Source organism: Antennarius striatus, chromosome 15 (genome assembly GCF_040054535.1).
Source record: "Antennarius striatus isolate MH-2024 chromosome 15, ASM4005453v1, whole genome shotgun sequence".
NCBI lineage: Eukaryota > Metazoa > Chordata > Actinopteri > Lophiiformes > Antennariidae > Antennarius > Antennarius striatus.
This window is the reverse complement of record NC_090790.1, coordinates 1799942-1814437: the sequence shown is the minus strand read 5'-3', so window position 1 is coordinate 1814437 and position 14496 is coordinate 1799942. Positions and strand designations below refer to the sequence as shown.

Below are 14496 nucleotides of genomic sequence, written 5' to 3'. Positions count from 1 at the left end.
AACCTGCATTTTTCACTTCATGTCATTGTAGGAGGAAAGTACAACACATGGTGATTGTGGTACCATTCCTGCTGCAGCTCTCCAAGTCACCAGCACACATAATGCTGGTCCTGTTTGGTGAACAGCTGTGTGATGCTGCCCCCTACAGGAGACACTTCACCAGTGCTCAGTACTCACTGAAGTTACACACAAGCTCCGAGCTGCTATTTGGTGTACACGCATAAACAATATTCAGAGTTTTACGTCCCACAGCCTTAAGGTGTAGGGAGGCGACCCTGTCATCCACCGGGGTAAACTCCAACACAGTGGTGCTCAGCCAGGGGCTTGTGAGTTTCCCCACACCCGCCCTTTTTCATTTCATTTTGTAATAAAGCCCCATTTTGTAATGAAGTACCGCATTTTGTAATAAACTGCCCCAATGCATTTTGCAATAAATTTTGCCGCTTTATGTAATAACTTATGACATTTTCGAAGTTTATTACAAAATGCAGCGTTATTACAAAATGCGGCTCAACACAGGGCCCTGCGCCTCACGCAACTCCAGAATAAAGCAAGGTCCAATCCCTATCCAGGAGCTTGGATCCAGACCCGAGGCTATGCGTGGAGGTAAGCCCCACCAGATCCAACTGGTAACGCTCTATCTCCAACACAAGCTCCGGCTCCTTCCACGCCAGTGAGGTGACATTCCACGTCCCTATAGCCAGCTTCTGCTGGACGGGTCTGGTCCATCGTGACCCCCTGTTGTTCCCACAGCGGAAGCAATGGAGGCAGTAAGACAACAGCTTTCACAGGACAGCACCCTCAGCGACAGGACAAACCTCAACCCCGACCAGATCTGCCAAATTTTGGACCTCTGCCTCAACACCACCTACTTCCAGTACAGAGGGAACTTCTATAGGCAGAAACACGGTTGTGCCATGAGCTCACCAGTGTCTCCTATTGCGGCAAATTTGTACATGGAAGAGGTGGAACACAAGGCCCTGACCTCGTTCAACGGAACACCACCAAGCCACTGGTTCCGGTATGTGGACGACACCTGGGTTAAGGTAAAAATCCACGAGGTGCAACCTTCCACTGAACACATCAACTCAATGGACAGCAACATCAAGTTCACCAGAGAGGATGTAAAGGACAACAGTTTGCCCTTTTTGGATTGTGAGGTCGGCATAAAAGATGACAGAAGTCTGTATTTTGGGGTATATAGGAAACCAACACACATGGACCAATACCTGCTTTTTGACTCTCACCACCCACTGGAGCACTAGCTGGGCGTCATCAGGACCCTGCAGGACAGGGCTGATAAGCTACCAACCAGTGCCCAAGACCAGGTGAAAGAACACCAATACCTGGAAGGGGCACTGAAAACCTGTGAATATCCTGACTGGACCTTCGTGAAAGCCCACACAAGATCCAGAAAGGAGAACAACCCCGTGAGGATGGAAGTGAGCAGACAATGGTATAGTGAACCGTTTGTGTCTGGAGTGTCGGAAAAGCTGAGGAGGATCTTCAACAAACACAAGGTCCCTGTGTATTTTAAGCCAGGTAACACCCTCCGACAAAGACTGGTCCACCCAAAAGACCCCCCACCACACAGTCAGAAGAGCAATCTGGTGTAAGCAGTTAAATGCAGCGAGGAATGCTCAGACGTCTACATGGGGGAAACCAAACAACCACTACACAGACGCATGGCTCAACACAGAAGAGCCAACACATCAGGACAGGACTCAGCAGTCTGCCCCCCCTCAAGGAAGAGGGACACTCATTTTAGGACACAGATGTTCAGATCCTGGACAGGGAAGATAAATGGTTTAAGGGAGGAGTGAAAGAGGCCATCCACGTCAAAGTGGAGAAGCCATCTCTGAACAGGGGGGGGGGTCTGTGACATCACCTTTCTCCCATTTACAATCAGGTCCTTTCAAAACTCCCTAAAAGATTGTCTCAGCAGATTGACCCAGGTGATGGGTCTCATGCTAATGACCCTCATTAGCATACAAAGGTGAAACTAAAATCTCAGTGAGCCCCTTTCACACCCCCACCAACAATCGTTGAGGAGCCAGACGGTTTTCAATGAAAGCCGTTGGAATGTGAACAGCACCGACCCCCGGTTCATTATTAACCCTCGGTTTATTATTAACCGAGGGTTAATAATAAAACAAAAGTTAATGAAAAGAAAGACAGATATTACTGTGGGGAGTACAGAAGACGCAGGAGCCGAGCAAAAACCAGCAAAAATCCGAACATTTGTACCGCAATGGAGGCACTTGTTTCCATGAGTGAGGCATGACTAAATGTCAGCACCCAAGACAAAATGCAGCTTACGAAAAATGTTTGTGGAGAAGGTTCTGTCAGGTTGGTTCAGTGTCCACAGGAGAATATATGAATTAAAGGCAGAGAAAACTATTGAGTGAAAATCAAAGGGGGAAAAAAACTATTACATCTTTCTTCATTTCTTAAGCTGTTTTTTGAAGAATTACCACCAGGCTGTAACATTTTGATAAAAACAATACATTATTTTCCTTTTTCTTTTATACTGAATCATGTTATTAATAAAATCATTAAAACTAACAGTTTGTTTTTATATTGTATTATTGGCAAAACTCAATCCTTGTGTATACAGTTTCCACCGTATATTCTGTTATTACTTTTGGGATGCATGAATGTCATGTCGACTACGATTTTGGTTGAAGCGCATCCCAGGGACTGAAGGCTCTGTCTGTGTGTCTCAAATCATTCAGCGCTCCTGAGGACGGCACCAGGCTGTCTGAGGTCATGAAGGTTCTGGATGGAAATAATCTACTTTTTAATCATATTTGGAAATGCTTGCATAACTGTCGATATCTGTGAACAATTTTTGTCTGCAATAGATATGTTCTCACAGTCTGCGTGATTAATAATGCTGTATTCTCAGATAATTTTGTGAAACTGTCGACTTGACATTTTGTGTTAACACCTTGAAGTCATGATGTACCAACTGAAACCGGTTTAGAGCTGATATTTCAAGGTTAAACCATAGATTCACCGCCCACAATCCTGCCTTTTAGGGTATAAGTGATGTGTGATCCTCCCTTATCTTTGCACATGTGCACCGCTGCAGCTCTTTCTGTAAGTCTCCTGTGCCCAGAATATTCTGTAATAAACCTTTGAAGGACTGTTCATCGTTTCCAGTCTTTATTCAGACCTCTAACATTCTCACTACCCGAAATCAAACGAACACGCGGAGGAAGAAGTCGTGTTTTCCTCCATCAATTGGTGACCCCGACGTGATTTCGGACTGAGGTGTGGGTTGACAGACAGAACATCGGCCGGCCAACATTTGACAAAGTTAAGAGGACATTTATCCTCCAAATTGATCTTCTGTCGGTTGACTGGTGTTAAGGTCCGTTCTCATGTGTGAATTTGGTGAATCTAAAAACATCTGTGGCTGGTTGAACAGTGTTACGTGTTATGAGTAAGTGTGGTACCAGAAATTAGAAAAAGCTGCCGACCCCAAAGAATCACCAGACAAAAGACTAACTCTCTTGATGTTTTACAAAAAGGAGTTGAACAGGAGTGGTGAAATCCCTGATTCAGTGAAAACCCACCTCCATCGACGTGCCGTCCAACTTGAGGACAAAGCGACTAAAGAAGCGGAGGCAGAAAACCGCACCCTCCAGGTGGAGCATAACGTGAAAAGAGAACAGGAAGCTGCAAATTTTGCATTGCTCACTTGCAGAATCAAGTGGCAGAACTAAATTGTCAAATACAGTCTCTTTCAGGAACTCACCCTGGCTCCACCCTGAATGACTCCAAGGCCCCTCTGAGCTGCACCGAAACCTCTTCTGGAGAAGAGCCAACCCCACCTTGCCGACCAGTCACCTGCTCACAGGTGGAGATTCAGGCTCCGGTGATTACCAAGGTGGATCCAGCGACATGCTGCCACCATTTTGAGACCCTTTGCTCCCACCGATCTGAATGTGTTGATGCAGAAACTTCCACCTTTGTCTTCAGGTGGGGGGAACTGGTTGCAGGCAGTGCAGAGGCAGGTAACGGGAAAGATGATGGCAGCTGGGGATATGCACGTAATTCTAACTCAGACTTGTCCATTAGCATATTTGGACTTCGTGTTTCAAAATTCCGGTCTAGCGTGAATGCCAGATCACCAACCTTTAACTAGAGGTGATTACATCACCCTGTCCACTGCTTTGGATAATGTGTTTCCCCCTCCCTGAGTGTGTCATTTCAGACTTTGTGTTCACTCCAAAACCTAATGAGGAAGCGGCAGATTTCTGTGCCCAGGCTCAAGCCGATTATGCGCTAAAAACAGGTAAACCCCCTACAGCGTCACCTCTACATTCACAGGTATTCCCGGCCGCCATCATGAAGGGTGTCCCCAAACCTGTGGCACAAGCCATGGATGCCAACCCAGACCTTCCGAGTGCTGAGATAGACAGGTGGCTTTCCCACCTTAAACACCATCTGCGGAGACATGTGAAAGAACATGAATCTAAGGTAGACAAACACAAAAATACTGAAGCACAATTGGCTCAAATGCAATTACAAGATTTAAAGAAAAAGGAGCCTGCTTCCTCCTCTGTGGCTTCATCTCCACCTGTTGTATCAGAGTGCATAATGTATCAGGCAGGTCCATTCATGGGTTGAGGTGCGCCCCTTGGCGGTCTTAACGTATGCTTCAATTGTGGACAGCCTGGACACTGGGCCAGGAATTTCAGAGAACGCCCTTATCAGTCTGGATGGGGAGGGCGCGGCAGAGGACAGTCAACAGGTCGGGAAATGATCAGAGACACTTTCAACAGGCCTCAGGGACGCGGTTTTCAGAGAAACTGCCAGCAGCAACACGATCCACCGGTGCCCAACCAGCAGTATTTGCCACCTGGTGGACAGTTTCCGCAATGAAGGTGCCCTGAATCCACGTGCCTAGGCCTGTAGGAGCCTATGATGAAGTTAACGGTAGGAGGCGTTCAGTACCTTTTATGGTTGACACTGGCGCTCGTCACTCCACCGTGCGGACCCTGCCGCCTAGTGCCCGCCTCACTGGATCCCGCTCGTTGGATTCAAGGGTGAGGATATATCCCTGCAATTGACTTCTCCAGTGACTGTACAATGTTTTTCTCAAGTTTTTGATCACTGCTTTGTCCTTGCGCCTAACTGTCAACTTGTTGGAAGAGACCTTTTGACTGCTACATGTCCTCTCTTCATGTGTGGCCCTGATGGACTAACGTTGAGTTTCCCGGATGGAAGGTCACATCTCTGCTCTGTGACTGCTTCTCCTGTGCAGATGGCTCTCATGCAAGACCCTCCTGTGGCGTGTGTCACTGCTGACCTCTACTGGGCGAAAGTGAACACTGACTCTGATGGCTGGCGTCTAGCTGAAAACCTTTGGGCATCATGGTCAACATTGGTGTGTAACCTCAGGCCTTATGATATGGTATCTGAGTCATTGCATTACATTCTCTATTATGACAGACATGGTGATGAAGTCTATCAAAATGAATTTCAGAATATTGAAGGTGACATGTGGGAATTGTGCATAGGTGACCTCTTTGCAGGTAAACCTGGTGTTGCATTCCCTGTGGAACTGCATTCGGACCAATCCAAATGGTACACGATGAAGGATCCCGCTGATCCCACCATGCCTCCGTGTCATCCTCATGTCTCACTGATGGTCTCCCCTCAGCACACGCAGAACAATCTCAGTCCTTTTGTAAAGACTTGTATCAAAACTACTGATTGGCAAACTACATTTCACCCTGAATTACTTTTCTCGCCTTCTTTGGAGGCCTACTGGAGTCAATCTCAATGATTTGTTCTATTTTCCACTCTCAAACACCAGTTACTTGACAGACATCATGGACGTGAGACCACCGACAGTGAACATGCTTCCAAGCTGATTGATTCCCTTCCCGCGTCCTTGTGGACTGTTGATTCTATGGATGTTGGACGATGTGATGTCCCACCGGTTACGTTTCAAATGAAAACTGGTGCGATCTATGTTCCCCAGTACCCCGTTAAAGAGGTTGGAGCACTTGGTGTCTCTGAAACAATTGATGGCCTTCTGAAAGCAGGAGTCCTAACTGAAATTCCCAGATTAGAGTTTAATAATCCTATCCTTCCGGTCGAAAAGAAAGGTACAGGCAAATTTAGGATGGTCCATGATTTGCGAGCGATTAATGTTGCTGTCCGAACACCAACTCTTCCCGTCCCGAATCCGTATTCTGCACTGTCCCAAATAACCTCCTCTCACCTCTACTTTACCTGCATTGATCTGGCCAATGCCTTTTTCTGCATTCCTCTTGATCCTTCCATGCAACAATTCTTTGCCTTTGCCTGGAACGACAAATGTTAATCCTACACTCGTCTCCCTCAAGGCTTCGTTCTTTCACCTGGATTGTTCAATGCCTACTTGAAACGACTCTTGTCAACTTTATGGAGTTGCCACCTGTTGTCCCTGTGGTGCAGTATGTAGATGATCTCCTGCTGGCCGCACCCTCTGAATTATCCTGTCTTGATGCTACACATGCTCTCCTGCTCCATGGCCAAGGTTGGACTGAAATGCTCTAAGTCCAAACTTCGAAATGCCAGAACCCAAGTCTCTTTCCTTGGCCGCCTGATCTCTCGACATGGCACAGGAATGTCCCCCTCTCACAAAGATGACATCCTTCACCATCCCAGACCTACCAATGTGAAGCAAATGCTTGCATTTCGTGGACTTTGCAACTACTGTCGACACCACGTTCCGGACTTTGCTGAATTCACCCGTCCCTTGCGTGACATGGTGAATGACCAAGACATGAGGAACCTGTCCAATGCCTTTAGAAGAAGAAGAAGTATACTTTATCCCACAAAGGGAAATTACATAGTCACTCAGGTTAGTATAGTATACAGGCCCCCTGAACACAGCACACAAGGGGGCCTGTAAGCATGCAGTTAGTACAAACAGGTACACATCAAACTACACACATTAGGAGGCAGAGTGACGGGCAGCGGCTTCTGGAATGCACCCCAAGTTGAGCAGCTTGTAGGGGGACAATGCCTTCCTCGGCAGTGGCTAGGAGGTGAGCCCACACCTCCCACCGTCAACTCACACTCGGTTGGATGTTCTGGCGGGAACGGGATTCGAACCCCCGATGGCTGGGTCATCGTGTCTTCAAGACGATTTGCTGCTCTTGCTGTTCCTGACTATACCTCCATGTTCTATCTTGACGTGTCTGAAAAGTCCAGCAGTGTTTCTGCTGGACTTTATCAGAAGGGGGAAGGGGGCAAAAGACGAATTTGCTTGTAAGCGTCAACTCCACTTGAGAACTATGAAAAACAACACCCACTTTGTGCTTCCTTTGCATCAGCACTAGCAAGATTGATACAGAAAACTGCACATATTGTTCTACATCATCCTTTGACCGTACAAACATCACATAGTGTGGTCCAATATGTCTCCAGCCAAATGTTCACAATGACTGGAGGAAGACAAAGGAAAATCGAAGCGGCATTAACACAACCACACATTATTTTCACTCACTCAAAATGGCAGAAGGACTTCTGGAAGGTGAACCACATTGTTTTGTCCAGAAGGTTCTGGACTAAAATTCCGTCAGAGCTGAATTGTATGAAACACCTCTTGCAGATCCAGACTTGATCCTGTTCACTGATGAATGCTGTTTCAAAGCAACTGACGGACTACAATCTGGATTCTCAGTGGCTGAACAAACAGAAACAGGATTTGAAGAAGTTTGTGCTGAACGAATCACAGGTCCACAGTCAGTACGAGCAGAAATAAAGGCAGTTACCAAAACACTTGAATTCGCGGCAGATAAAAAGGTGAACATTTACACTGATTTGGCCCATGTACATGTAACAGTACATGTGGCATTGAGTGAGTGGCAGCGGAACGACTTCCAGACAGCGGCCGGAGGTCCAATCAAACATCATAAAGACATCATGAATCTAAGAGAATCGTTAATGTTACCAAGAGCAGGCACCTGAGACCTGTTTGCCTTGGGTGACATGTTTATTTTCATGATAAACATGTTGAAAATTGAGTTAACACAGGATAATTTTCAATTAAAACAATAAGAAAAAGATGCCCAAAACCCCATACAATTTCTTAATTTACAGAATTGATCAATTTGAATTCAAATCAGCAGATATTTGCTCATTAGAAAAGAAAATTGCAATAGAAAATCTGGGTATAAGGCTGCATTCATGAGGGGAAAATATGGGAAAGAGTAATTCAAGGCATCGATACAAAGGACAATATCAGGAAACACCCCAACATAAAGCAGGAGACAGAGATGGTGAGGTAGGTAGTTACAGGAATACAAGTGTGTTACCACAGTAAACAGCTGTTATAATAGAAATATTAGTTTGTAATGTGATATTGATAGAATAATGGCAAGGATGTTAATGATGTCGCTGTGATGCATGATTCTGTCTAAACAGAGAAGACAAACCTCAGGATCCTTGTTCAGGAAAAACGATCCTTTTATTCATGATTTGTCACATGTTCAGTGTTCTCCAAAAAAAAAAAAAGGCTGAGACAAGCAGACTATATATTTACAAAACAAAGATTAAATAACAGAAAATGGCTGATTAACACATTTTGCTACCAAATGGACACAAACAGGGCTGTGTTTAATGAAGTCACATGATAAACCCAAGTCGTGCCCACACAGTCAAGCATCAAATACTTGATTTTTCATTTGGAACGTAAGTATACGAAGAGCATATGATCGCCTTCAGAGGCCCAACGAGTGTCGATCCAGACTGATTTCTGATGATTCCATTTGAACAATCCTCAACCAAAAGGTGTTCACACAGGTTGGAAAGGAAACAAACTTGCTGCCAGCTCTTGAATGAAAAGCCCAACCAGCCAATACTTGTCCATGAACGTCTTCAACCACTAAAACACTCGGTCAAATTCTGGCTGACTGGTGGTGGCTGGGTTTCTGTTCTGATTGGGCTGCTGCTGTGGCATGTGACCTCTACGCCTGGGTGGAGCCAAGTATTCAAACATGGACGTGTTGTGGGTTGAGAGCATGTTTTTCAGGTCTGAAGGCATGGGGTCAGACCAGAAGAAGTCATGATTGAGCGCATCGTCACTGTCGATGCGCTGCGCTGGGTCCAGGACCAGGAGTTTGTCGATCAGATCCAGGGCGTACGGGTCTTTGACGTAGGCTTTGAGGCGGTCCTTCACTTTCCTCTTCTGGCCTTTAGGCAGCTCCATTTTCTGGTAAAGTTCGTATTTTTTATCGACACCAGGCCACACCTGATAGAAGAGGAAGAAATCCAGGATTTAGTTTAAAAAGAAAGGTCTTGCTAGGCAACACAAAGTCACTCCTCTAAGTGTGATGTCGTCTTACCTCAGCTGTGATGGAGCCACAAAGCTGGCTGATGAGAGTGAGCTGGTGTTGTTCAGTGTTGCCTTGCATTATAGGACTTCTGGTCCACATCTCTGCCATTATGCACCCTCCTCCCCACAGGTCAATGGGTGGACCATAGTCTCGCTCACCTACGGGAAAAATGGAATCACGCCTTGTAACTAAGATGCGATTGATTTGGCTGTAAGTCAGAAATATTATCATCCTGTGAAAATCATTAATAGTCGCAGGTGCAATAGTCTCAGCAGTTCCCTCTCCCTAGACACCTCTTCCAGCTCTTTAGGAGGGTTCCTGAGGCGCCCCATGCCCCTCTCTTCACCCGAGTGTCCAACACACGCGGTCGGAGGTCTGATGATACGACAATAAAGTCGATGATCGACGTGTCCTGATGCCATGTGCACTTATGGACATCCCTGTGGTTGAACAAGGTGTTCGTTATGGACAAACTGACTAGCACAGAAGTCCAATAACAGAACACCACTAATGGATCGGGGAGGCCGTTCATCCCAATCACCCCTTTCCAGGTCTCACTGTCATTGCCAACGTGAGCGTTGAAGTCCCCAAGGACAACAATGGAGTCTCCTGTCAGAGCACTGTTCACTTCCCCTAGCTCTTAGGACATGGCTACATCAACCAGTTCCAAAGATGTATAAAGACCATCTCATGTCTTGAAGGGTACCTCTATCGTGCTACCTCAAGTGAAATGGAATGACCTGCACTGATGAAGAGCAGCGGTACTGCTCTGTCAGGATCTGCTGCACATTGCTGGCAGTAGTCAGTCTGAGTTCAGGCTTGACACATTGGCACAAATAAAGTTCAGAATCCCACAGATCAGTGCATAGCGTATTAATGGCAGGAGGCGTGAAGGAGTGCACACTGGATGTCTACATTGCTTACCCAACAGCAGCTCTGGGGGTCGGTACCACAGTGTGACCACCCTGTTGGTGTAGCGGTTCCCCTGGCTGTTTTTAGCCAGGCTAAAGGCCCGAGCCAAACCGAAGTCAGCCAGCTTCAGAACTCCATCTCTGGTGATGAGCACGTTGGCTGCCTTCATGTCTCTGTGGAGGATCTGATCAGGGAGAAGACGTTACTGCTAAACCTTTGTCAACAGTGGGATCTGATGGTCATTTCTGGGGTTTAAATAGTAAATAGGATTATTTTCAAAAGGCACCTTATTCCTGTGGATGTAGTACAATCCGTTGAGCAGCATCTGCATGACTTTCTTTATTTCTGCCAGGGTGAACTTGACATTAGCATTGCTCAGCAGCCCAGCCAGGTCATGCTCACAGAAGTCAAACACCAGGTAAATGCTGCCTTTGTATCTGTTGAACTGAGTAGCTTCAGGAGCACAGAGAGGGAGAAGACACTTATAAACAACAAGCTGAGCTTCTTCTCCACCTCTGGTCACAGTTGGTGGTTGGTGCCTAGAACTATCAAATGAAAAGAATCCACACAAACCAACACCAAAGCAGCAAATGGTTGATGAATCTGATGACACCAACCTTTGGTTCTGCATATTTCAATCAGATTGACCACATTCTCATGTTTGAGCAGCTGCAGGATCTTAATTTCCCTCAGAGCTGTAATTGGGAACTGAAACATAAGAGACAGGAAAGTCATGTAAGTGTAGGTCACATTTTAAAAGTTCATCCCATGAACCATTACTCTCACACAATAACACAGGCAATTAAATAGCAAGTAGGAATTATAGAATTTTTCTTATTCACATTCACAAAAGCGAGTTAATGAATGCGTGTCCATTAATCACAGGGCTTGAATCTGCTGTGATTAACGGACATATTGTGGATTGTCTCAGACAGGAAAACAACCTGAAAGTCAACTCCAGGAAGCTGATGACATGGAATAACTTATAAATATAAAACAGACAAAAAACCCATGTGGTAACACACCAGTCACGTCACTGACCTTGTGTGGCCTTCACTGATATTTAGCATAATAAATCCTCATGTTAGTCACTACAGCAGATTGAAGGGGTTCTTTCTTACCCCTTCTTTCTCGTTCTCCATCAGAACTTTCTTCAGTGCTACTTTTTTCCCAGTCTGTCGATGTTTAGCTTTGAACACTTCTCTGTGAACAGAAACAGACACAAATAAAACACTTTCATTAAAATTCAAGCACAAAGAAAGTAAACCAATAGCAATGTGTCCTAGACACTATTATGCTCATTTCCATTGGAATCTCTATCACATGACAACATTTTTACACATCTCTAACAGCTGGTCATCACTGATGAATTGAAATATTCAGAAATATTGGGTCCTATTATGAAAATCACAGTTTTTCAGGTCTCTACATATACATAGTGGTCCTCTCTAACCCTACCAACTCCTAGAATCTGGTGAACAAACGCTTCCTGCATCAATTCATGGACCGGACCGAATCACAATGATCGGATTTTGCTAGAGCGCGATTTTTGTCCCATTTGCAAAAACTTTGTGTTTTCAATTCTGTGCTATGTTTACTGATCAATAGGATCAACCCATGTAGAGTTTACATAATAAACAATGGAGTCACTTCAGGTGAGTGAGAAAGGTCAGCGCAGAGAAATCAAGTTACTGACAAGTCAGACAAACACGAGAAAAATAAGAGCAAAATACGTAGTAATAAAGTTACTGAAAGTTAAAGAGTTATAGACGGAACGCTAGTTGGCGTGTGTTCACACAGCTTTTTGGGGCAGAAGTATGTTATCAATATTCAAAGATATTGAGGACCACGGATCACTTTGGGGGAAGACAATTCAAAGACAGTGTAGGTGGACATCTGGCAGCTGAAGGACGTGAAATTTAAAAAAAAGCAGAATATGGGACCTTTAACAGATCCTTAGGGCCTTTTGTAAATTTAATTTTAAATGTAATTCAAATTAAAAAATTTAATCAAAACTAAAATTAAATTAAGACTAAATTAAACGGATCCTTAGGAGAAGCAGGAAAAAGGTGTGTGTGTGTGTGTGTGTGTGTGTGAGTGTGTGTGTGTGTGCGCGCACACACACATGCATGTTTCTAAGTGAATACCAATCCATGAGTGCAGACTAATAATTCCCTGGAGTGTACCCCCCCCGACCACAGATCGGGGGTTCTTCTCACCCAAACGTTCCTTGTCCTATTTTGGCCATTTTTTCATATTTTGAAAACTCGTCACAGAAAGGAAATTCCACCCCGTCGTAGTATTTGGACATTATGGCGGCCTCCCGGTCGGGCCTGGGGAGACATTTCGTTCCATGTTAGTGTTTATATGTTAAATACGAGCACATTGACGCCTGTGATTAACTAACTATAAAAACACATTATTCTAACACTGAAGACTCATATTCTTACTTCTCAGCCGCGCCGGCGTTGCTGTTCTTGTCGCGCTGCATCTCTTCGTATTCTCCTTCTTCTTCTGCCTCTTCTTCCCCTCCTCCTGTCGGGGTCTATTATTCTGGAGCGTTTGAGTGGCTGACAAACAGCGACAGGGCTCATTACCGCCCCCACATGGACGGGAGTGTGAGGTGAATCCATTTACAGTCAGGTCCTCTTAACACTCCCAAAAAGATTGTCTCAGCAGATTGACCCAGGTGATGTGTCCGAGACTAATGACCCTCATTAGCATACAAAGGTGGAACTCACAGTTCAAAGACCCCCCTTTGACACCCCCACCAACAATCGTTGAGGGGCCAGACGGGTTTCAACCACCGTCGCTGGAAGATGGATAGCACTGACCAGACCCCAGAGGGTTAATAATCTGGGACATTATCACCATGTCTCTGAAAAAGAAGCAAAAAGTTGGAGAAAAGCCAAGTGACAATAAACTGGGTTCATAAACTGGGACATGACCAGACACCTTCAGAACCAGAGACGTCTCTGGGAAACCATGTTCGTAAATGATTCAGAGATAAGTAAGACTAAGAAATTAAATGCAGGCCTAAAATATACCCAAAGCTATTTGTGTGGGGTGTGGGCAGTGCTGTTCACATTCCAACGACCGTCATTGAAACCCGTCTGGCTCCTCAACGAATGTCAGTGGGGGTGTTGAAGGGGGTCGTTGAGATGTGAGTTTCACCTTTGTATGCTAATGAGGGTCATTAGCATGAGACCCATCACCTGGGTCAATCTGCTGAGACAAGCTTTTAGGGAGTTTTGAAAGGACATGGTTGTAAATGGGAGAAAGGTGATGTCACAGACCCCCCCCCTGTTCAGAGATGGCTTCTCCACTTTGACGTGGATGGCCTCTTTCACTCCTCCCTCAAACCATTTATCTTCCCTGTCCAAGGTCTGAACATCTGTGTCCTGAAATGAGTGTCCCTCTTCCTTGAGGGGGGGCAGACTGCTGAGTCCTGTCCTGATGTGTTGTCTCTTCTGTGTTGAGCCATGTTCCTGTGTAGTGGTTGTTTGGTTTCCCCCATGTAGACATCTGAGCATTCCTCGCTGCATTTAACTTCATACACCAGATTGCTCTTCTGACTGTGTGGTGGGGGGTCTTTTGGGTGGACCAGTCTTTGTTGGAGGGTGTTGCCCGGCTTAAAATACAACACCCTCTGGGTGTGTTCCAACTATAAGGGGATCACACCCTTCAGCCTCCAGGGGAAAGTCTACTCCAGGGTACTGGAGAGGAGGATTAGACCAATAGACGAACTGCAAATTCAGGAGGAACAAGGTGGTTTTCATCCCGGTCGCGGAACACTGGACCAGCTCTACACTTTCAATTGACTGCTTGAGGGTTCATGGGAGTTTGCCCAACCAGTCCACATGTGTTTTGTGGATCTGGAGAAGACATTCGATCGTGCCCCCCGTGGTATCTTGTGGGGAGTGCTTTGGGAGTACAGGATTGGGGGCCTATTGTTGAGGGCTGTCCGGTCCCTGTATGACCGAAGCCAGAGCTTAGTTTGCATTGCCGGCAGTAAGTCAGACCTGTTCCAGGTGCATGTTGGACTTCGGCAGTGCTGCCCTCTATCACCCATTCTCTTCATAATTTTTATGGACAGAATTTCTAGGCGCAGCCAGGATCCAGAGGGAGTCCGGTTTGGGGGTTTCATCTCTGCTTTTTGAGACGATGTTGTCCTGTTGGCCTCATCAAACCTGGACCTTCAGCTGCACTGGGACGCAAGTGGGATGAGGATCAGCACCTC

At 45.8% G+C, this 14496-nt stretch overlaps 1 protein-coding gene and 1 pseudogene across 1 annotated transcript; one reads left to right on the top strand and one right to left on the bottom strand.

Moving 5' to 3' along the window:
* Positions 1-503: 503 nt before the first annotated feature.
* On the top strand, positions 504-7771 carry LOC137608807 (uncharacterized; annotated as a pseudogene).
* Positions 7772-8443: 672 nt separating this feature from the next.
* cdk9 (cyclin-dependent kinase 9 (CDC2-related kinase)) lies at positions 8444-12792 on the bottom strand. Its single transcript, XM_068334812.1, has 8 exons — positions 12707-12792; positions 12476-12589; positions 11378-11459; positions 10874-10964; positions 10543-10709; positions 10269-10440; positions 9354-9502; positions 8444-9259 (listed from the first exon to the last, which is right to left on the bottom strand). Exons 1-8 carry the CDS (start codon positions 12745-12747, stop codon positions 8894-8896), a joined length of 1182 nt encoding a protein of 393 aa, XP_068190913.1. The 5' UTR covers positions 12748-12792; the 3' UTR covers positions 8444-8893.
* Positions 12793-14496: the final 1704 nt, after the last annotated feature.

Coding starts and splice junctions, on each gene's coding strand:
- cdk9 (XM_068334812.1), bottom strand. CDS start 12,747: ATGCAGCGCGACAAGAACAGCAACGCCGGCGCGGCTGAGAA. Junction 10,965..11,377: donor TGGAGAACGAGAAAGAAGGG/GTAAGAAAGAAC, acceptor CTTATGTTTCAG/TTCCCAATTACAGCTCTGAG. Junction 9,503..10,268: donor ACCCCCAGAGCTGCTGTTGG/GTAAGCAATGTA, acceptor TTTTTCCCGTAG/GTGAGCGAGACTATGGTCCA.